A 24,686-nucleotide genomic window follows, 5' to 3' on the forward strand; every position below is an offset into this window, starting at 1 on the left:
TATATATATATATATATATATATATATATATATATATATATATATATATATATATATATATATATATATATATAAAATGTAGCCAGTATGTGCACTCTCACCTTCCATCATCTGCCAGGGTGCTAGTGATATACATAGTAGTCAAAGTAAAAACTTGCACTCACTGGGTGTTTTCAAAATCAAATTTACTGTGATAAATGTAACGTTTCGGGAATTTTACATCCCCTTCATCAAACGCAACAAAAGTTATAACATCTCTCATCTCAGATTGTTTGCTATATAAAGCACACATGAAGTGATTATATATATATATATATATATATATATATATATATACACACACACATACATACAAATATTTATTTTTTTGCAAAAAAAAAAAAAATCTATTGGATTTCAAAAACATGATACACAATGATATTAATTTGCCACAAGGTTTTAAGTACTAATTAGTATATAAGTAGGCTAGTATAAATATTTTAATTATATATTTTTAATATTTGCTACTGTGTTCACGGTAGCATTAAAATGTAGATAGATAGGAATGGTCACTACAAAGGGGACATCCTGGTTCCTCCTGTAACTGGTAGAAATGTCATTATTAGGTAGAAGAAATCTCTAAAGTAGGCAGAGGCTCCTGCTGGGATTCAGAAAGCCTTGAGCTGGGCAGCAAAGTGAGGCAGCTTAATCCTTCTGCACAAAGCTGGGGAGAAGTTAGCTAATTTGAGTGTGAAAGGGTGAGTTGGAAGGGGGAGGGTAGAGAATAAACCCAGAGGGAGGGGGGAAGCAGAGCCTGGGGGCGGTGTTTATGGTGGGATTCCCTGTAGCATTGCACCCTTTATAGTCCATTGTTACAGAAGAAAAAGAGAGAGAAAACTGCTGAGAGTAGACAGCCTGCGTAGTGTAACCTGAGAAACTTCTCATAGATCCTGGGATGTGTAAGAGGGCAGAACCACCATTGCCACTCAAACACAGGGCATAGAATCCCAGCTGTGATGCACATTCAGCTGCACAGCACAAAGACTCACAGGGCATAAGGATAACCCTCACACACGAGATCGTTGCACCCACATCGGGAGGAGGCAGTTTGGGACCGTGGTAACTTGGATCAGGACAATACTTATTTTCTCGCGTGTTTTTGTCGCGTTGTGGATTTTGGGTCTGTGGATTATTGTATTTGGGAAGAGGTTTGCCTGGCGCTTGCTGGATGTTTGCTTCATGAAGAGGACTTGGCGTCCCCCACAGGAGCTGTGCTAATTTGGGATAACTTTGCTGCCGTGTTCCGGAACAGCAGTGCTGGAGGAGCTTGTTTTCTCTCATGAACTGAACAAATAGGGATATTTGTAATTAGGATCCCGCTATTGACAGGTAAAGTATGAGGCAGTGAGCTGGTGGGGCGCAGCGTGGGCGGCTGGAGGGGGTGTGTGTGGGACAGGATGGATATAGCGGGAGGAAGAGACTGGCTGGTGAGAGAGCTGACTTGCTGCTGGGCATGGTATGTAGCTAGGGGTGGTATGGGCAGAAGGCTACAGGGTATGGATAGACTGGCTGAGGGGTTGTTTTTAGGTAGGTGGGCGTAGAGTGGGTTTCTACAGCTCTTGGGGAGAGTGGCTTATTTACTGAAGGGGACATCATTTGTGAATTGGAAGAGCTAATGAATCATTTTGCCCCAGAGTCATTTCTAGAGGGTGATGGTGTATTAGCTTATTTACATGGGAGAGCTTTTTACAGCACATAGAAAATCACAGCATTACTACTACAATACTGGAACCTGCCTGCTTATAGGGAAGTGAGCCAGGTGTTTATGAGGTAAAGATATTAGCTGGGCTTTATTTACAGCAGGGCACGGAGAGGGAGGTTAATTTATAGGGCACGGAGTGACTGGCAGCATCACCACTGCTCCTGTTGGTGAAACTTTATTGTGCAAACACTGTCCCCTTTCGGTGTTTTATACCTGCAGGATACACTGTGCTTTATCACATGAAATCTAGAGGAGTTTGTTCAGTCATTTTAATTTCTGAACGAACCGTTGTCACTTTGAAGTTCGCAGCAGTCACCGAGGGTCATTACAGTCTGTGGACTAAATGGAGAGCTCATTCATTCGAAGCTGCCCTTTTTCTATGTTTCTTTACCGCCTGGTAATTTATTCCAAAGGCCAATACCCTAAGCTGAGTGCATTCATTTTAGAGGGAAGTTGAATTAATTGTGCTTTTTTTTAAAAAAAAAATATATACTAATTTGGTTTACTTTTAGTTTTGGGTAGGGTTTTTCTTTTTAAATTTAAAATATCCTCAATATATATTTTTTTTCTAATATATGCATTATTACTTTTCTAAGTATTTCTCTTTGGTGTCATAGATGCAACTTCCTGATTGTAGAGCACAATCACTTTTTATGTACTATGCCCTGTCATTCCAATGTTGTATTTATACATTGATTAGCTAAACAAGTAAAGGGCTCCATATTTTTGATGATATAAACTGATCTAAGTGATATTGACTGTTTAAAACATTGCCAAAAGCTTTGTGAACTCTCTCTTGCTAGTTAGGAAGGGTGAAACAGAAAAGTATATATGGTAGGCACTGGGGGTGTGACTAATAGTTTGTTTTCATCATCTGCCATGGATTTCAAATCACTCCATCCTTATCTACTATGATTGCAGAGCTGCTCTGTGTAAACTCTTCCTCTGGCACCATAGGTATCCTGTAAATCTATAACCAGGGTAGCCTTGGCACACAAAGGCCTTTGTTGGGCTGTGTTCAAAGATTAAGCTGGAGCCCTGGGTCCATGCAGCTAGTTACACATTGATATCTATTGGAATGCTTGTGTGAAGCTGGGAAGGGGGTGGAAGGGATTTAGACCAGTTATTCTTTATTCTCTGTTTATACTAATTTTTTAGGTTAATGGATCTGTGCCATATCATGCCAATAGGGACTTATGTGATACTCAACTCCATTCCACCCCTCCATTAGCAAGAAGTGGTGATTTCATGTCTCTTTAGAATAAATATGTATCTCAGTGAAAATAATTTGTAACCAGCAAATTGCCAGCAATTATTTGGCATAGGAAGAAGTTAAACAATATCTGATCTATTGTTTTCTATAAAAACAAATTTGTGCTATGCTGAAATGTTGTTGTTGTTGTTGTTCTTTTTAAAGGGGACAGGGGTATTAGTAAAACAATATACTATTGTTGAAATAAATGACAATTATGTGGAAAGTTAATTATCCTCATTCTAAATATATGCACAGATCCCGAACCTAAATATTTTATCCACAAAATTTGAGTAGTGAGCAATTTGTGATCTGTGTGTTACAAATTAGAAGTTCTAGAGGAGAAGCAAAACACTAAATATAAATTGTTTGATGGATGCATTGTGACCTCCAGTTAGGTTGATAAACCAGTAAATAAAACTGATCTGGCCTGATATTGGGTTAATCTGTTTTATATTATTATTATTTTATTTGCAGTTTTATAGTATATATAGTATGGTAATTATCATGCAAATATATACTGTGCAAATAAAATCACAAATGGCGGATTAAACTTTTGCACATCATCATTCATTGGCTGGGTTCCCAAAACATAAACCCTGTATTGATATCACAAGTGTTCATGATATGTTCTAAACTGATTGTGGAAAAACAGTCTATGCATCTAGAGAGGTAAAGTTTTGTTATGTAATGGTTCTTTCAAATGATTCCACATTGATAAAAGAACAGTCGCAATGTGTGTGTTATCCCTGATTTGCTTACAGATTGACTTTTGATTAAAACAGCTACATATTCTGATTTGACACGTATGACTATTATCCTTGTAGAAATAAATACTTCTGTAGCTGTAAATAAATTCTTCTTTATCTAGTTATGTAAAATAACATTGTCCCTTCTATTGCAGTTTGCTCACACGTGGTTGTAACCCAGGAGCCCATGCCAGTCTTACTTGGAACATTAACAAGAAGCTGCTGCAGTATGCAGAAATTTGCCAGTTTCCTGCTGTGTCTGCTGCCTCTGTTCATGCTAACATTGTGCCGACCAGCAATACCTGATAACCAAAGCAATCGGAGAGGTAATATACAGAATTTATACAATACATATTTTGTTTTCTAAACCTTTTCACATTACACAAAGTGACGCGGACATTTAAATAAATATATGAAAGTCTCTGGTTTGAACGTAAAGGGACAGTCTAGTCAAAATTAAACTTTCATGATTCAGATAGGGCATGCAATTTTAAACAACGTTCCAATTTAATTTTATTATCAAATTTGCTTTGTACCCTTGGTGGTATTTTTGACAAGCTAAACCTAGGTAGGCTCAAACTGATTCTTAAACCATTGAAAACCGCCTCTTAGCTCAGAGCATTTTGAAAGTTTTTCACAGTTAGACAGTGCAAGTTCATGTGTGTCATATAGCTTACATTGTGCTCACTCCTGTGGAGTCATTTAGGAGTCTGCACTGATTGGCTAAACTGCATGTCTGTCAAAAGCAATGAGATAAGGGGACAGTCTGGAGAGGCTTAGATACAAGATAATCACAGAGGTAAAACATATGGTACTATAAGTGTGTTAGTTATGCAAAACTGGGGAATGGGTAATAAAGAGATTATCTATCTTTTTAAACAATAACAATTATGGCGTAGACTGTCCCTTTAACTGAATATTATCAGTTCTCTATTTTGTATAGTAATGTAGTATTAGGGAACCAGTTTTCTTCAATAGACGCTTTTGTCAGATGGGCAACATATTTACTTTGTTGGAGGTACAGCTAAATTATTAAAAACTACCATGTGTTGTGGAAAAAGAGGGTTTTTTTCTGGGGGGGGGTAAGAAATGTTGGTTCTAGAGGTAACATAGTCTTGCTCTGGAGGGAGGACGTGTGGAAGGCAACATGAGAAGCCTCCAAGTTCTTCAAATGCCCTTCTCTGACCATTAATTGCCCACCTCTGTTGTGTTTTTTTTTTTTTTTTTTTTTTTAAGCCAATTTTTTTCTCTGTTTAAACTAGCAGGACCTCATTGCTATCGCTTAAAATGGCTTATTATAGCACATTCACATATGGGCAGGGAAAAATAAAAAAAGTCAGTTTCATAAATTGGATTCTCATAGTTGAAAGTGCATGTAAAGGATGGAGGAATTTCCTTACAGAAATAATGTTCCTTTTAAAAGCTAAAGTGGAGGTTTTATGATTTATTTTATTATGTATTTTTTAATTTCCAAACAACTAACATTTATATTTCCCTGGCCAATTTAAAACTGTCTGATGATCATGTTTATAAAGCTTGTTAAATAGTTTGTTATATTCCTAAATAACTAGATTTTGTGCCTGCTGTGACCTAAACTTTGTCAGTGGTAGCTTGGAAACCCGCTGCTTGTTTTGTAATTGAAGTTAGATGCATGTATTATGCAGGGGCCCTCCCCACTTCAGAGCCCCTGGTGGCCCTTGAAAATAGAGGTGGCTTAGCTGCTTGGTGGCTTGCTGTGAAGGGATATCTTTTGAGGTCAAAAGTTAAAATCCGGGTCAAAATACAAGTTCAGATGGGTGATGGGTGCTGTGTATCACAGGAAGAGGTGAGATTAAAAACACCAAACTGAAGTGTGTCTACCTCACACAAAACCTGTATAATTGCAAAGTTCAGTTGTGGGTTAGATAAACATTCAGCTCATGTGGGAACTGGATCTTTAATATAAATTTTTATTTAACATATTATAAAACATCAACAACATTTCCTTCTTGAGTTATTAGGATATGTCACTTGTTCTTTGACTATCTTTGTGCAGAACATTCCCAGGCCTCGCACTTACTGAAATATAACAAAGTTGTTTTAATTAAATGGTAATTTGTTGTATACTCAAATCTACACAAAAAACGAAAACGATACTTTTTTCATGCTCAAGATTTGTAATTGTCTAGCAATAAAACAGTGACAATGTTGCTAGTAAGCAATGGGACATTAAGGACCAGTTGTGCACTTCCTGTAAGTTTTTAACATCGTGCTCTTTCTTTGTAGCATATACTGTTCCTGTAGACTCTGTTTTCTATGTTGCATAAGAAAGAGCAGCTATTACACGTGCTACAATTATTTTTGCAGAAAAAAATGTCAAGCTTATTAAATTTACATTGAGATGCAAAAAACTGAATGCATATTTGAACACAACTGACCTTTTTACAGATTAATTACTCGCTGGGTGTAAGGAGAACTCTCATCTCTATTTGGCTACAGTAATATGTTGTACTGTTTGGGAATTGGGACCTTTTTAAAACAATAAAAAAAAAAGTGCAAAAAATTTCCCTTTTTTTTCTTCTTCATCTTGATTTAGAAAGAGCATACACTTTTAAACAACTTTTCACTTTACTTCTTTTATCTAGTTTACTTTGTTCTCTTGGGGTCCTTTGTTGAAAAGATTGCATAGGCAGGTTCAGAAGCTGTTGTTTGGTGGCTGCACATATATGCCTCATGTTATTAACTCACCAATGTGCATTGATGTTTCTTCAACCAAGGATACCAAGAGAATGACGTAATTTTAGATAATAGAAGTAAAGTGGAAAGTTATTTAAAGGGACAAGTCCAAAAAAACTTTAATGTTTCAAATAGGGCATGTAATTTTAAACAACTTTCCAATTTACTTTTGTCCGAAATTTTGCTTTGTTCTCTTGGTATTCTTAGTTGAAAGCTAAACCTAGGTAGGCTCATGATAATTTCTAAGCCCTTGAAGGCCACCTTTTATCCCATGCTTTTTTATTTGCTTTTCACAAAAGGGGAGAGTTAGTTCATGTGAGCCATATAGATAACATTGTGATCACGCCCGTGGCTTGTGGCAGATACTGCACTAATTGGCTAAAATGCAAGTCAATAGATAATAAATAAAATGTCGTGATCATGGGGCTGTCAGAAGATGCTTAGATACAAGTTAATCACAGAGGTAAAAAGTATATTAATAAAACACCGTTTGTTGGTTATGCAAAACTGGGGAATGGGTAATAAAGGGATTATCTTTTTAAACCACAAAAATTCTGGTGTTGACTGTCCCTTTAAAATTGTATTCTCTATCGACTCATGAAAGAAACATTTTGGGTTTCACATCCCTTTTAAACACCTTTTTTATATTAAAACTGTTCTTTAAGATTACCATGTGAAAGCGGCGTCATTGAAGTTTTAGATTGGATGTTTAATTTGTGTTGATTTTTCGTTAGCAGATTCTCCGGATTCTCAAGCAGAGCTGGAGGAGCACCTACTGGTTGACCCAGGAAACGCTTTACGCTTATTTTGTGATAAAAACCATAGTAGTAGCATCAACTGGTATCGTGGGGAAGAGAGATTGCTGTCTGGAGGGAAAATTCGTATTGTGGGCACTGTACTTGAGGTGTCTGACGTAACGTATGAAGACTCCGGCCTTTATTTATGTGTGATCCGTGGAACTGGTCACATCCTAGGAAGGTTCTCCATATCTGTTGTAGGTAAGTGAGAAAGTGACTTGCACAGTATTGGTCAGTTCCCAAAGCATTTGTAGGTTCACGCTTCTATTTTAATGAAAAGACTATTCTTATTGGAGTACACTTTTTTTTTTATTATTCAGATTCTTTAGCATCAGGAGATGAGGAAGATGATGAAGATGGACGGAGGGAGGATTCTCGTGGTGACATAAGTGAAGAACCAGTATATTTATATCAAGGTGTGTACACTCCTCTGTTAGTTAAAGGAACATTCTACAATATAAATTTTGTTTTAAACAATAGATAATCCCTTTTATTACCCCTTACAAAGTTTTCCAAAACCAACAGTTATATTAATATTCTAGATTGTAAGTTCATAAATTCACACGGGAATAGGGCCCTCAATTCGTCCTGTATGTGTTTTAAATTTTTTTATTGTCTTTTACAAGTCTGATATATATATATATATATATATATATATATATATATATATATACATTTTAAATGAATTGCACCCATGGACAGGGTTGCGGAACATGTTGGTGCATCATAAATAAAGTAAAATAATAATAAATTACTATACTTTTTACCTCTGTGATTACCTTGTATCTAAGCATCTTCTGATAGCCCCCTGATCACATGACTTTGTATTTATTATCTATTGACTTGCATTTTAACCAATTAGTGCTGTGTTGGGCTTACTCTTAAATAACTCCACTGGCGTGAACACATTGTTATCTATATGGCCCACATGAACTAGCAGTATCCTTTTGTGAAAAGCAATTAAAAAAGCATGTGATAAGAGGCTGTCTTTAGTGGCTTAGAAACAGGCAGACATTTAGAGATTTAAATGTTATAAAGTATATTAATATAACAATGTTGGGTGTGCAAAGCTGGGGAATGGGTAGAAAATGAATTAACTATCTTTTTTAAATAATGACAATTTAAGTGTTGACTGTCCCTTTAATATTAATGTGAATTATAGTCTTTCATCCGTACCATAGCAGCCATAAACTCTAATTGTTAGGTTGGATTGTCTGAATCTGTTATTTTCTACATACCACTGACCAGACAGTCTGTGATATCTCGAGTGATGAGTAAATACCTCTGACCTATGCCCTGGGGTTGGGTGATAAACCAAAGCATGGTTTTCCTAACAGAGAAAGAACTAAATAATTGGAGTTATTCTGTAAAACCCTACATTCTTCTTCCCAAATGTTTTGTAATATTTAGGCACATTTGATGGTAATAATCTATATGTCCATTTATAATATTGCTCAGAACAAATAGGGCATTCATTCAGTACTGTTAAAGAATATTACATGAGGTTTTAATTGTGGGCATTTTTTGTTTCATCATCCATTACATTTTCTTTAGCGCTGTTTTTGGCACAGTTGGATGTGGTCTTAGATGCTTTCTGTTTTGCATTTTTTTTAGCTCCTTACTGGACTCAGCCTCATCGCATGGACAAGAAACTGCATGCTGTGCCTGCTGGGAACACTGTAAAGTTTAGATGTCCAGCTGCCGGAAGTCCCACTCCCACAATACGCTGGTTAAAGAATGGCAGAGAATTTAGAGGGGAACATAGAATTGGAGGAATTCAGGTGAATATTTTCGTAACTGTTATTGGAACATTTGCACCCTATGTCTTTAATGTACTAGTCATTAAAGGGACACTCAAGTCAAAATTAAACTTTCATTATTCAGATACAGCATGCAATTTTAAACAACTTTCCAATTTACTTCCATTAACAAAATCTGCACAGTCTTTTTATATTAAAATTTTTGCAGTCACCAGCTCCTACTGAGCATGTGCAAGAATTCACAGAATAAGCGTGTATGCATTTGTGAATGGCTGATGGCTGTCACATGGTATGTGTATGCATTTGTGATTGGCTGATGGCTGTCACATGGTACAGGGGGAGTGGAAATAGACATAACTTTTAAAATTGGCAGAAAAAAAATCTACTACTCATTTGAAGTTCAGACTAAGTGCTATTGCATTTGTTGATTATGCAAATCTACTGTGTTGACTGGTCCTTTAATGTCTGCCTTACCTTTCTTAGCTACGACACCAACATTGGAGTCTAGTCATGGAGAGTGTTGTTCCATCTGACAGAGGAAACTACACATGTGTGGTGGAGAATCGGATGGGAAGCATCATTTACACATACTTATTGGACGTATTAGGTAAGGTGGTTCTTAAAATAAAATAAATTGTTCTGGTCCTGAAGAGATCTCTTAAAAAATAATCTCGTCATTATACGTTTATAAATGTTTTAGTCCAGGGCTTGACAAATCCTGAAAGTCAGAGAGCTATAAATTTGAAAATTTTAGATTTGGAGTTGTTTTGTATTTTTCTGAAAACATGATTCCCTAGTTAAAGGGACAGTATACATTCATTTTCATATAACTGCATGTAATAGACACTACTATAAAGAATAATATGCACAGATACTGATATAAAAATCCAGTATAAAACTGTTTAAAAACTTTCTTAGAAGCTGTCACTTTGGCTCTGTTGAAAAGGTAGGTGGAAAGCCCACTGCAAGTGGCAAATAAGACACTCCCCCCCCTCCCCCTTCTTTTGCATATGAAAAGACCCTTTACACAAACGGGAGCAAGCTGGAGTAGGTAGTCGAGCGTATTCACATAAAACTTTGGGGCTTGGTTAGGAGTCTGAAAATCAGAGCAATGTTATTTAAAAATAAGCAAAACTATACATTAATTAAAAAAAACAACTTTATGGGCTATATAAATAGATTATCTACAAAACATTTATGCAAAGAAAAAATGAGTGTATAATGTCCCTTTAAGGGATCATAGCTGTCTCCTTAGCATTGTGAGTAACTGCTAATAAGATCTTTTTGGCCAAAATTATAATGAGCAACAGGGCACTTCAGTTTTGGTTATTAGCACAAAAGGCTTCAGTAATTGCTGTCTTGGAGTGGACATATGACATATGTAGATCACATGAACAGTAAAAATGCAGTTATAGATTTTATTGCAAGCAGTTTCGCTTAATGCTTCCATTTAACTAGAATGTCCTTTTTAAAATAAAGCTTTCATGTTGTGATTTTTTTAATATATTTTTTTTTTCTAGAAGCTTTTAAATCTGAAAACACTGGTAATTTCAGAAATCACCATTTAAAATACATAGAGTAATTTGTGAGCTTTTTATTTACTATAAATTATCTTCCTTGCTATAATAAGACTGTTTTCAATGCATGCCAGTATAGAGTTGCTGTAAAGCCCTATGCTTTTTATGCTTTGGATGGTGTGAGATAATGATAGGGTGCTTCATCAATAAGGGTGCAAAGAGACAGACTGGCATGTGAGAACTTGGCTTGATGATGTCTAAAAATGTTATCTCCCTGCTTGGACCTTCTGAGACTTCTAAGTTGTTAAAATACTGTAAAGGCCATAAACCTAATGAGGGTCATTACTAGCTCTGCTATCACTGAATCCAATGTTATTAGTCAGCAGAGAACTGTCTGTAAATTATCTTCCAGGGTAATTGAGATGGTTCTGTCTGTAGCAAGTACATTTTTATGTGTGTCTTATTTTGTATACAATCTTGTTTGGAGCTATAATGCTTGCTTTAGATCTTGGAGCTAAAATAATTTTAGAAGTCTTATAACAGTTTATCAAGAATGTTTTTAATATGCATATGCCTTCTTAGCAGTACAGACATTTAAAATTAATGAAGTGAGTTAGTCTTGGAATCCTAAGTGAAACTATTTTTTGCATGGCACTCCTAGTAACCCTATCTCAAGATCATAAAAGTGAATATGAGTTTACGTTGTTGTCTGGCATTTTTATGGCTTAACGGGACATTGTACGCTAGATTTTTCTTTGCATAAATGTTTTGTAGATGATCCATTTATATAGCCCACCTAGGGGTGTTTTTGTAAAAAAAATATAGTTTTGCTTATTTTTAAATAACATTGTGCTGATTTTTAGACTCCTAACCAAGCCCCAAAGTTTTAGATGTATACTGATGTCTAGATACTTCAGATGGCTTCTGTTTTTATAATGGGTCTTTTTATATGAGGGGGGGGTCTGCTCTCAGCCAATTGCAGTGTGTGTCTTAACCTAACCTCACCAACAGTGCTAAATTGGGAGCTTCAAAGAATGTTTTTAAAAGGTTTTATACTGGATTTTTTATATCGGTATATGTGCATATTATTCTTTATAGTAGTGTTTATTACATGCAGTTAAAAGAAAATTGGTGTATACTGTCCTTTTTAATCTGCTTACTAAAAATTGTATTTGCCTTGTAAAGAGATGTCGTCTACAATATATAATGATCTTATTTTGCTTACCTAGTTTCAATGCTAAATATTAAGATTTTTAAAAACAAGTAGTTGGTTGGTATCCTACTACTTGATATTTGTCTGACTGTTCTATTTCTCTTTATAGAAAGGTCTTCTCATCGCCCAATCCTGCAGGCCGGCCTTCCTGCCAACACAACAGCCCGTGTTGGCAGTGATGTAGAATTCTACTGTAAAGTGTACAGTGATGCTCAGCCACACATCCAGTGGCTCAAACACATTGAAGTCAACGGAAGTCGTTTTGGGCCTGATGACTCTCCTTATGTGCAAGTGCTAAAGGTAAAAAATGAGGTTGCAATAGCTCTTTCTGTCCTAATGTCTGCCACAAAAAATATGCTCTTACATTTAATGTAAGCTATAACATTTGACAACAAATAAAAACCACATGTTTCATCCAATCTTCACATCTTGCATGTGCTTTAAAACCTTAGATCTTATCTGATCTTTGGCCTTGTTTTATGTACATGACAACTTCTGCCTATCCCAGACATGTTTGAACTGTGTTACTGTATCAGTTTTTACGAGTTTAGCTGGGGGCTATTACATGTATCTGTAAGTTATGCTTTCTGCCATTAATTTGGAGTCTTCGGTCTTGTAGCATCATTGCATTGCCTATATCTTAGCCTTTCACTTTCTCTAATATATTGTCTTCCAGCTTAAGTTGTCTGTGTTATTTTATATCACTTCCTCTAGATTGCAGAACACATTTTTGTGCTTAAATATGAACATTAAATTCTCAGGACAGCACTACATACCCCTCAAGAAATATTTTTATATAATATTTTGTAAATGTTATTTGTTCATGCCTAATGTATTTGATAACTTTTTTTTTACAGACGGCAGATATTAACACATCTGAAGTTGAGGTACTACACTTGCGTAACGTTTCATTTGAGGATGCTGGCGAGTACACTTGCTTGGCCGGAAACTCTATTGGACTCTCACATCAATCTGCATGGTTGATAGTCCTTCCAAGTAAGCAAACGTTTTGTTTAACTAAATGATTGTTTTATAGCAATAGTAAGATGCAGTCTTTTTGTCAGTTAACCTCTGATTTAAGCCATGTATGTATTTTTTCTAGACATCTGCTTTTACTGCCATGCAAAATAATTTGTGTGAAATGTTTAAAGTGATTGTAAAGTTTAATAAATGAATGCGCAGTATCTGAAAATAATCTTAAAAATAGGGGCAATTTAATTTATTAAACTTTACAAAAACGTTTCTTTTTTAAAATATTTACCATTGTGTAATGGTAAACATACCGCCTTTCCTCTGCCCGCATCTCATACTGTATTTAGCATAATAATGAGAAATTCGGCTTCCTCCAATAGTTGCGTGCCCCCTTTGCCATCCAGCTTGTGGGGCACGCAACGATTAGAAGCCGGCAGCAATATACTAAATATAGTAGGAGATGCGGGCAGAGGTACGGTGGTATGTTTACCATAACAAAATGGTAAATATTTTAAAAAAGAAGTGTCTTTGTACAGTTTAATGAATTAAAGTGCCTCTGTTTTTTTTACATTCTTTTTAGATACTGGGCAGTAATTCATTACATTTTAAAATCACTTTAATTTATTATTGTGGTAATCAAACCTCATTGGAGTTTCTGGCAGTGATATTCTGATTTTAAACTATAGAGAGTGTGTGTGTGTTCACCCATTGATAATCCAACCCCTAGATAAGAACTTATTTATAACATTAGCTTGTTACATCTGTATAAAAAAACCTTGGTACATAATCCCAATGAGAGGGTCTAGCATAGGCAGATGTTGTGTACAATGGGATAGTAATAACAGATGGAACAGGCTGAGAGAAGGGGAGGGTTAGATCATAAACAAGGTCAAGGTCACAGCTGCATCATTGACCCCTATCTCCATTTCCTTTCCCCAGAGGAAGATTTCCTTGCGGAGGCTGAGCCAGCAGAGGCGAGATACATGGACATAATTATATACACCTCTGGATTTCTTGCTGTTGCAATGGCAGTAGTTATAGTGATATTATGTCGTATGCAAACGCCACACAGCAAACAGACCCTACAGCCACCTACTGTTCATAAACTGACCAAGTTTCCTCTCATACGACAGGTCAGTAATTTTAATTTGTGTATTTAGTTTGTAGCTTATTAGCAGATGATGATTTTTAATTTTTTTGGCTAATTTATTAGGGGAAAAACTCAGGCATGTTATAACATAATTATAATGCATAAAGAAAAAAGGTTTTGTACAGTCATAAATGGTTAAACGCCATCTTTTCTTGGCATGTAACGCAATATTAAATATTTCTTTTAACTTGTATTTTTAGTTCTCTTTGGAGTCGAGTTCTTCTGGGAAATCCAGTGCACCCCTCATCCGCATTACTAGACTTTCCTCAAGTTGTGCCCCAATGCTTCCAGGTGTCATGGAGGTTGAGTTGCCCTTGGATGCAAAGTGGGAGTTCCCAAGAGACAGGTCAGTGTTTTTATCCTGGGCATGTCATTATTTTATCTGTCTGTGATGTTGAGTTCACAAGTGATTTTTCAATATCCTGTTTATTTTTTAGGTTGGTTTTAGGAAAGCCTCTTGGAGAGGGTTGCTTTGGGCAAGTGGTGAGAGCTGATGCATATGGGATTGACAAAGATCGGCCTGAAAAGCCTGTCACTGTGGCAGTAAAGATGTTAAAAGGTGTGTGTGACCTATATAAAATAGAAGAAAAGTAAAAACATGTTTTGAAGTGGTTTACTGTCCTTTTTTATGTTTTTTTTATTATTATTTTTGTTTTCTTTGTTCCTTCAAATTATTTTTGTATGTTTTTTTTTTCTATTTCTGGCTCTCCATTAAATGTTGGGAAATCCCTTTGCATGTGTTTTAACTGCAAGAAAATCTATCCTGTTACAGAAACCTGGTTTTGAGGTACAATGCAAGTATGGGTTTAAATGTCTTCCTTTGCTTCATATAGATAACGGCACTGATAAAGACCTATCAGATCTAATCTCTGAAATGGAACTGATGAAGGTGATTGGAAAACACAAGAACATAATCAATCTGCTTGGTGTATGCACTCAAGAGGGTGAGTTGAATCGTAGAAAAGTAAAAAAAAAAAAAATCTAACATTTTTTTAATGTATGCTAGGAGCCATATTTTGGGTGCAAGCTTTATATATTTAATAATTATATTATAAAGTGTTTAGATTTGGGGCTTTGTTAGTTTAAAGAGCAATGTCTCTGGGTCTTAAATAACCCCCTCATCTTCCTTTTCAGGACCACTATTTGTTATAGTTGAATACGCCTCCAAGGGAAATCTTCGTGAGTTCCTGCGTGCTCGTCGTCCTCCAACCCCAGAAGATGCTTTTGATGTAACCAAGGTTCCTGAGGAGTTGCTGTCTTTTAAAGACCTTGTATCTTGTGCTTACCAGGTTGCCCGTGGCATGGAGTACCTTGAGTCTAAGAAGGTTAGTAGTTGAGACAAAATAAACACCATTACAGTTATAATGAATATCACAGTTGATTAAGTAAAATAAACTCAATCAAAACCTTTTTTTGTCAATCATTTTGCGCCAATTTAGTAAATTCCAGGTTAAAGTTGATAGAACAGCTAGGAATTAAATTTAGCCCATTAATATCTTCATTGTCTTATAAATATGTCTCTTCCAGTGCATACATCGGGATCTAGCAGCCAGAAATGTTCTGGTGGCAGAGGATAATGTGATGAAGATTGCAGACTTTGGACTGGCCCGAGGCGTGCATGACATTGATTACTACAAGAAGACAAGCAATGTAAGTTGCACTTCCACGAGAAGGCGTTGCCATTTCAGCCTTGCAGCAACTACATTACACCAACAGTGGTTTTATATGGGGAATATAAGACCAACCCTATGAGCAAAATACTCCCCCATGCTCTTATGGCCATCTCATGGTCCTAAATCTCCAGTGGTTTTGTTGGTAGTCAGAGAACCACAAATAACTGAATGCATGTGCTGCCTCTTGGTCGGGACAGTGAACGTTTATACTGTAGATTTAAATGTAATCAGCCTTAAAGTGATGGTAAATCAAAGCGTATAAAAAAAACCGCTAGAATTTACCATCACTACAAATAAAAATTAGTTTCAGTCATCTCTTACTAAAAAAAACGCTGTTAACCTCACCCTATCTGTGCGGCAAGTACATTGCTAACTCAGCACCTCTGACCTCCCACGGCACAGCGCTCTTCTTCAATGAAGTGATCTTTCCACCTCTAAACCAATAGCCATGCGTGTCAACAGCTAGAGATGGAAACGTCACCTTATGGGAGAAGAGCGATGTGCCCTGGGTGGCCAGAGGCGCCGAGTTAGCATTACACTTGCCGCAAAGATAGGGTGAGTCTAACAACATTTTTTAGTAAGTAATGACTGAAACTAATGTTTATTTTTAGTGATAATAAATGCTAGAGTTTGTTATATGCTTGGATTAACCATCACTTTAAAACTTATTTTGTGCAAAAATATTTTAACGTTTTATTTTCTGCACGATCATTTGTGAAGTAGAAAATGTTGCTACCTTTTTTAAAGGGACAGTCTACTCAATAATTTTTTTTATTTTTAAAAAGGTTAGATAATCCCTTTTACCAATTCCCCATTTTTGCATAATCAACACAGTTGTATTAAAGGACCAGTGAACACAGTAGATTTGCATAATCAACAAATGCAAGATAACAAGACAATGCAATAGAACTTAGTCTGAACTTCAAATGAGTAGTAGATTATTTTTTTTTCTGACAATTTTAAAAGTTATGTCTATTTCCACTCCCCCTGTACCATGTGACAACTAGCAGCCAATCACAAATGCATACACGCACCATGTGACAGCCATCAGCCAATCACAAATGCAAATACGTATATGCTGTGAATTCTTAAACATGCTCAGTAGGAGCTTGTGACTCAAAAAGTTTAAATCTAAAAAGACACTGCACATTTTTGTTAATAGAAGTAAATTGGAAGGTTGTTTAAAATTACATGCTCTATCTGAATAATGAAAGTTTAATTTTGACTTCAGTGTCCCTTTAATATTCTTTTTACCTCTGTGAGTCTGCCCCCTTATTTCAGTTCTTTTGACAGACTTGTATTTTAGCTAATCAATTATGGCTCAGAAATAACTCCACAGGAGGGAGCACAATGTTATCTAAATGGCACTTATGAACTAGCACTGTCTAGCTGGGAAACACTGTCAAAATGCATTGGGATAAGAGGCAGACTCCAAGGGCTTGGAAATTAGCATATGAGCCTACCTAGGTTTAGCTGTCAACAAAGAATACCAAGAGAACAAAGCAAATGTGATGATAAAAGGGAATTGGAAAGTTGTGTAAAATTGCATGCCCTATCTCTCTGAATCATGAAAGTTTAATGTTGACTAGCCTGTCCCTTTTAATCACCTGTCTCTAGCCCTTATAGAGAGAGAGAGAGAGAGAGAGAGAGAGAGATAGATGGATGTATGTATGTAGTGTTTTTGTTTTGTTTTTTATTATGCTAATTACACAATTACTTATTTTTGGGAATTACTGGAAATTGTTCAGCTCACTAATTCAAACTAATGGTGTGTTGGTTTGTTCTGGTTTGGTAGCTTTAAAAGGGGGGAAAAAAACTGTGCGTGCTTGATTATTATTTAGTCTAATACATGCTGTGTTTCCCAACAGGGTCGGTTGCCTGTGAAGTGGATGGCTCCAGAAGCTTTGTTCGACAGAGTGTACACACACCAGAGTGACATGTAAGTTCAGTTACTCATGGAGAATACAGGGGGTAAAGACTGAAGCAAGCAGTTAGTAACTTGTAAATGTTTTGTGGAAGATAAACGGTATAACATTGTAGGTTTACAGTGTGACCAGTTGTTCCAATCCAGAACACACTAGTAGGGCAGACTTTCAGTTATATATGAAGTATTATAAAGGTAATATAATCAGCTGCTTAGGATTTGGTATTTTCTAACCTGTTTTTATCCAAAGTATCCCCCAAAAATAGTCTGTTAGGGGTTCCTGGGAGCCATAAACCAAAAAAAAAAAAAAAAAACTATAGCAATTAAAGTGATGTTAAATCCAAGCATTTAAAAAAACATTGCTAGGATTTATCATCACTAAAAATAATCTGGAGTTTCATTGAGAATGTAGTAGAAAAAAAGGGTGCTAAACTCACCCTGACTGTGCCGCGGCAGCTCGCTAAAGTAAGAGCTTCCGGCCGCTCATGACATAGCGCTCTTCTACCAATGACATATTTTCACCTCTAAACTAATACCCGTGCAAGCATACAGAATACTGTCCAATGACAAGCAGGGCGCTGACTTTAGCAAGAAGCCGCTGCACAGAAAAAATGAGTTTAGGACCCTTTTTTTACTAAATGATCAATGAAACTCCAGATTTTTAGTGATGGTAAATCCTAGCGTTTTTTACTTGGCTTTACCATGACTTTAAGAAACCGAAACTGCTGCATGATTTATTAAACAGTAAATGCTAGTCCTGATAGTGTATTAAAGCTTAAGCACAATGTTATTTATTTTTTGTATAAAATCATCACAGTCAAAACCTATACAACATGCTGGTGATATGTTTTTATAAACAGAAGTTAAATTACTACCATTTACATAATTCTTATATATTTAAAACTTGCATATTTTGTGTCTTTGTTTTACAGTTGGTCATTCGGAGTGCTCACTTGGGAAATCTTCACGCTTGGTGGCTCTCCATACCCTGGCATTCCAGTGGAGGAGTTGTTTAAGCTACTAAGAGAAGGACATCGTATGGATAAACCATCAAACTGTACCCATGAATTGTAAGTAGGTTACTATATAGGAAATGTTCTCCTTAGAATTTATTTAAATATAGCATTAAAATTAGTTTACTGTTTTACCACCGTCTCCACAGAGAAATATTATCATTAAAGGGACACTAAAGTCATTTAACTTTAATTTTTTTGATTCAGGTAGAGCATACAGTTGTGAAAAATTTTCCAACTTACTTCATTATCAAATTGTACTGAGCCTTTTTATATACACACTTTCTGGTACACATGCTTAGCATGAGCTGGTGCAGGAGTTCACGGTATATAATATATGAGCCTGTGATTGGCTGATGGCTGTCACATGATACAGGGGACTGGGAAATTGAAGTATAGTTTACAACATGTCAGAAATATATGTACTGCTCATTTGAAATTTAAAGCGAGTACTATTGCTTTGTCTTATTACGCAATTCCACTATATTTAAAGGGCATAAAATAGGTTGAGATATGTGCATATCCTAAAATGGTTAATTAATTAAAAATAGTTTGCATACATTTTTTTTTTTTTTTTTTTTTTTTTTTAAATTACTGGCAAGTATTTTAAAATAATTTTCAAAAATAAGCAAAATGAATTACATAGCTAAGCTGCCTGAAGCAGCCAACTCCACCCACCCTTATCAGTGTTTAAACACAGGTATTGTATTTCAACTGAGTTCACAGCTTCTAGGCATGCTGCAGCAGATAATCCCTACACACTTTTGCCTTCTACCAAAATAACAATAGATATAGATACAGCCATAGAAGGAAATGTGTAGTGAGAGTTAGAGCTTTACAATTCAGAAACTAAAAAGAAAGGGTTAATAACGACGCGCTGCAGTATAAATTTGCAGGTAAAATAATTAAAGTACATATTATATTTTGTCTATCAAAACTTGTTTTATGTCCTTTTAAGGTCTGAGCAATGCTAGTAATTTATATTACTTTTTTCTGCACTGATGTCTATTAATGTTTTTGAGATCCAGTATATCAGTTTCCTAATTAAACAACATCCTTTCCCTTAATAGATACATGCTGATGAGGGAGTGCTGGCATGCCGTCCCATCTCAGAGGCCCACCTTTAAACAATTGGTGGAGCATCTTGATCGGGTCCTGACTGCTGTATCCGAGGAGGTAAGGATATTTCTCACATGTGTTGCAGTTTCGTATGAAATTTTTAAATGTAATGTTTTGAGTGATTTTAGACATTTGTATAGATTTATTTTGTAAACGGCAATTCATTTCCTCTTTGTTTTGTTTTTTTTCTACAGTATTTGGATCTGTCTATGCCATTTGAGCAGTATTCTCCTTCCTGTGAAGATTCTGCGAGCACATGTTCTTCGTCTGACGACTCTGTATTTACCCATGATTCCGCACCATCCTCTCCTTATGTCTTCAATTACCACAATGTTCGTACCCATCTGGGGACCTGAGAGAATGGAGATATTGGGTGCCTGGATGGTTGGATATGGACAACAAAAATGTTGGGTATTCCCCATCTTTAAAGGAACCTATTACTGAAGAGACTTAACCCATTCCTGTGTTTTCAGGCTCTGGGAAAACTGCTGCTTTTCTGTTGTGCTCTGAAGAAGACTAAAATAGCTTCTTGTCAGGCCTCAATCCAACAGTGCATAGGATAAAAAAGCACTGAGTGCCATGACTAGTTATGAAAAGCCAAAGCAACCCCAGTTCGTGGTAGGAGTCCTCTGCCTTTTCGTGAAAATTCATTGTCTGGATTTAAAAAAAACTTCCACTCTGGGAAGTACATTTCCCGGGCCTGTCTTCAAGAAACGTGAAGAAGCACAATGTCCTGTACAAAAACAGACAGCATCTTCCAGGCAAAAGGGGAAAATATTGCAGTTATTTGCATTGGTGAATGCTAGGTCGGCTAAAGCCATGTTTTATAAGTGGCTATAAAGTGCCTGGAGTTTTTATTGTGAATTCATGTAGATATTTTATAAAATAAATATTTATGTTCCGTTCATGAAGCATATAATAGGTCATGTGAAACTTTTATTCGAGAAGCAGAGTAATTTTCTTAAATTGTTTTGGCATGTTTGAATTGGGTTACTCTTCGGACAGCCGTCTAACTTATCATTATTGTTTATATTTTGATGCTATTTTATGGTACTATGAACCTTTTTATTTTTAAAAAACTTACAATGAACCAGCCATAAAAGCTTTTATACACGATAGATATATTTAAAACAGAGAAATGTTGCTCTTTTGCAATGTACCAAATCTTTCATATTTCTTTTTGATTTATTTTATATATTGTAAAAAGTTACTTTTAATATAAAGACTTAAATTATATCAACATTATTTATATGTTGTGTGTCTGTGTGCTTTATTTTTTATTAAATATATTTTATTTTTAATTAAATGTTGTAAGGCAATTTTGAACATATTGGTCTTCTCAGAGAACAACACAGAAATGTGCCATTTTTTTAATTTAAAAAAACAAAACAAAAAATGAATTAAAAGAAATCAAATGGCCATAGGTGTGTTGTTGTTGTTTTTTTTTTTTTTCTTTTTTCAATTACATCCCAAAGACACTCAAAGATCTGTTACTACAAAACTACAAATCATGCATAAAATCATTCTTCAATTAAAAAAATAAACCTAACACAATTTAGATTTAGAACTCATGCTTTGAACTTTAAATAATTAATCATTGATCTGCCTTTTGTCAACTGTTTAGATTGAACTGTCAGGAGAGCAGATGATTGATTTAGGGACCCCAGTGGGAGGTAGGTGAGGGGCTACTCATTGATCTGGAGGCAGCTATGGGAGTGAAGAAGTTACTGACATGCAGTGCCCTCTGGTCATTTAGACAAAGTGAATTGTAAAATGTGTTGCATATTCAATGTAAACCTGGCAAATCAGCAGTCACCCTCGGGGTAAACTAACTGCCACCCATGCTATTTTTTTTTTATTGCCCAAAGGGATAAGACCAGCAGCTTGTGGAATCGGTTACATATTATCCAAAGCAGCCCCTCCCATGCATTGTAATGAAAGAAGCCCTCCACATACACACCTGCTTTGCTTTGTAAACACATGAATTTACTTTGCAGAAGAATTACAGATTTATCAAACGACAATAGTGGTGATATTTGTCAAAAACACAGCTGAGTCTTGTGAGTTTAAATCTTCAGTTTACACTTCATTTCAAACATAATCAGAGCATGGAGCAAATAGAATGTTGGTGCAGAGTTTGCTTTATATATGTGTCATGGTATACAAACGTTAGACCAGTTTTAAGATTTTGATCAAGGAAATATCAACCAACATTTTCACGTTGAAATTTATTTGAAAGCCAAAAAATGAATTTGGTGTATAAAGTGTGAGGTGCGATTCCTGTGGGGAGTTGCTTTATGGAAAATGTCAAATGTTGAGAAAAGTTTAGCAAAAAAAAGGTTTAAGTAGATGGAAAAAGCATAAGACTAATACATGTTTTCAGGAATATATAAGACCCTGGATATCTTTTCAGATGCAAATGCATCTTTGTCTTTCTCATTCCAGTTGTTTTTCTTACTATAGCACACATTTGGGTAGCAGAAGTGCGGTTGGAAATGTACTTATCTATTAACCTTTCATAGAGTTTAATTAGATGCGCATACCCTCTGTCCAACAAGAAGTTCCATTTGCCAGTGCATGACATGTTTTCATTACATCTGTTAATGAACTGTAACAGAAATCCTAATGTTAGCTGAGTTCACAAATTGCATTTTTTTGGGGCTTGTTTGTGATGCTTGTCTGCGTATGTAAGATATAGGAAGATTATTAATGCTGACATGGTAATAAGTTGCAGAGCTGTACAATAACACACATTTATCTATTGTATGCAGTTTACTAAATACTAATTGTTGCTCTCCATTTTCTTTTCTATTTTTTCTTTTTTTTTTGGACTTAGATTTGAATAAACGGCTATGCAATCAATGTTCATGTTTCCCTGCGGAACTTCCACTCTGGGTCCCTAACTTGAAATTATAGTAACAATTATAAGTGAATATAGAACTGTTTTACAGGGACAGTAAACTCTAACATATTGTATCATGTAAAAAAAAAACGTAGCTGGTCTTTCTATGGGGGTGCAGCTTTCAATAGCGCAGTCTAACCGCCAGCAGCAAGACTGCTATTTTAACAAGCCTGTCAAAGGGTGGCTCTACCCGCGCTATTATAGCAACACAATCCCTTAACGACCAGTGACGATCAGTAATATTATCCACTTTTTTTTTTACAGCTATAGAATGTGCTTCAGGTTAGTGTGCATAATAAATACATCATGTGAGCTTTACATTTTTGCATTTTTTTTTTTTACACTGTTTTACATTTACACAACCTATTTAACCCTTTGGCTGCTAAGCCATTTCCCACCTGGGTGCTAATATTTTATTTTATTTTTGAAATTTTTGAAAACCTTTTTTTTTTTTTTTTTTTTTACAGACCCCCAAGACTTACACTGTTGGAACGGTTAAGCGATTACCTTTCCAAAAATGGGTCTTAGGGGTCTGTAGCTGCTTAGATGCCTGAGATACAGACTTTTAAGCAGCATGCCCCCTCCTCCTATACTTAACATTGTTAAGTATAAATAAAGTTGCGTGGTGACGTCATCACGTAATTGCGCGTGATGTCACCGCGCATCACGTGAAGCCCCGGCGATGCCTGTCACTCTACAGGCACGATCGCCGGGGTAGGAGCAGTAAGGAGCCCCCAGATCTCCCTCAAGGTGGGAGAGTGCTCATGACGTCTCTGAGCCGTCATTAGCACCAGAGTGAGAAACTCTGTGACGGCTCAGAGCCGTCATTAGCACTCAAAGGGTTAAATAGGCAGTCAACAATAATATAGAACAATGCACCCACTGAAAAAAATGTAAAGCTCCTGCTTTGTATCAATACATCCTAACCCAGTAATGACAAACCTAGTCTATCCAGATGTTTCAAAACTAATTTCCCATGATGCTAGAATGGACTACAGTGGGCCTAAGCATCATGGGAAATGTAGTTCTGAAACATCTGGGGTGCCAAGGTTAACCAACACTGCCCTAACCTCAAGCTCATTGTACAGCTGTAAAAAAACATAGGAAATATTACTGATCAATGAGTGTGCACAGAATATGTCACAGACTGTGAGAACACCTGAGCTCTAAGTACTAAGAGGCAGAGCTTCAGTATCTGGCAACTTTAAAGGGAAACAAAACCCAAATATTTTCTTTCAAGATTCAGATAGAGCATGCAATTTTACGCAACTTTCGAATTTACTCATATTATAAAATGTTTTCGTTATCTTGTTATCTTTATTTGGAAAAGCAGAAATGTAAGCAAAGGAGCCGGGCCACTTTTAGTTCAGCACCTGGGTAGCGCTTGCTGATTGGTGGCATAATTTAGCCACCAATCAGCAGGCACTACTCAGGTGCTGAACCAAAAATGGGTCGGCTCCTATGTTTACATTCCTGCTTTTTCAAAGATAGCAAGAGAAAAAAAACATTTTTATAATAGGAGTAAATTAGAAAGTTGCTTAAAATTGCTCTATCTGAATTGTGAAAGAAAACATTTGGGTTGTATCCCTTTTTTTTTAAGCTATTACAACAGGAGAACAGATTTAAAAAAAGATCTGCAGGAACAGAATGACATGTAATAACAGTGCGTAGTAACCATTCTAGGGTAGTTGTGCCCAGCAGTTTTCAAGGATTGTTTGTTTACTTACTGAGACGCATAGCTCTCACATCAATTGGTGGGTAGCGACAGACTACACAAGCCTCAAAACAAAAAAATCATCCCTACAAGTTCCATCTTTTTTTTTTGAGAAAAATCCCCAAAGAACTTCAACACATTTTTAAAATGACATCTTTTAGGTGCAAATAAGAAAAAAATACTTTTGTGTCCCACAGATATAAAACAGCATAGAAATATTTTTTGTTTTGCCTTTGGCAACATGACCTTCCTTTTCATTTGTAAATGAATTGTCAGGTATCTTTAAGACTATGTATATACAGTACATATGTGCACTGGATATAATCTTCGGCCTTTGAGCGACATTTGTTAACAGTAAAATTCTTCAATGCTTAGCCTACACAAGAAATGTAGAATGCACACATACAATATTAGGAACTACAGTTTATAGAACAACTAAGTTATTGGAAGCGAATTGGGATAATGCCATTGAATG

At 36.0% G+C, this 24,686-nt stretch overlaps 1 protein-coding gene across 2 annotated transcripts; it reads left to right on the forward strand.

The window, feature by feature from the left end:
- The first annotated feature begins 834 nt into the window (after positions 1–834).
- Positions 835–20,840, forward strand: FGFR4 (fibroblast growth factor receptor 4). Of its 2 annotated transcripts, none has more exons than XM_053717055.1 (18): positions 835–1,368; positions 3,898–4,068; positions 7,192–7,455; positions 7,575–7,670; positions 8,869–9,035; positions 9,498–9,621; positions 11,854–12,044; positions 12,602–12,740; positions 13,656–13,849; positions 14,067–14,212; positions 14,304–14,425; positions 14,700–14,810; positions 15,001–15,191; positions 15,394–15,516; positions 17,408–17,478; positions 18,396–18,533; positions 19,547–19,652; positions 19,790–20,840. In XM_053717055.1, exons 2-18 carry the CDS (start codon positions 3,930–3,932, stop codon positions 19,949–19,951), a joined length of 2,484 nt encoding a protein of 827 aa, XP_053573030.1. In that variant the 5' UTR covers positions 835–1,368; positions 3,898–3,929; the 3' UTR covers positions 19,952–20,840. The 2 variants fall into 2 exon arrangements, with proteins under 2 accessions (XP_053573030.1, XP_053573031.1); XM_053717056.1 differs by having other exon boundaries at positions 836–1,368; positions 7,195–7,455.
- The last annotated feature ends 3,846 nt before the right edge of the window (positions 20,841–24,686 follow it).

The sequence above is a fragment of the Bombina bombina genome, chromosome 6 (genome assembly GCF_027579735.1).
Source record: "Bombina bombina isolate aBomBom1 chromosome 6, aBomBom1.pri, whole genome shotgun sequence".
Lineage (NCBI taxonomy): Eukaryota > Metazoa > Chordata > Amphibia > Anura > Bombinatoridae > Bombina > Bombina bombina.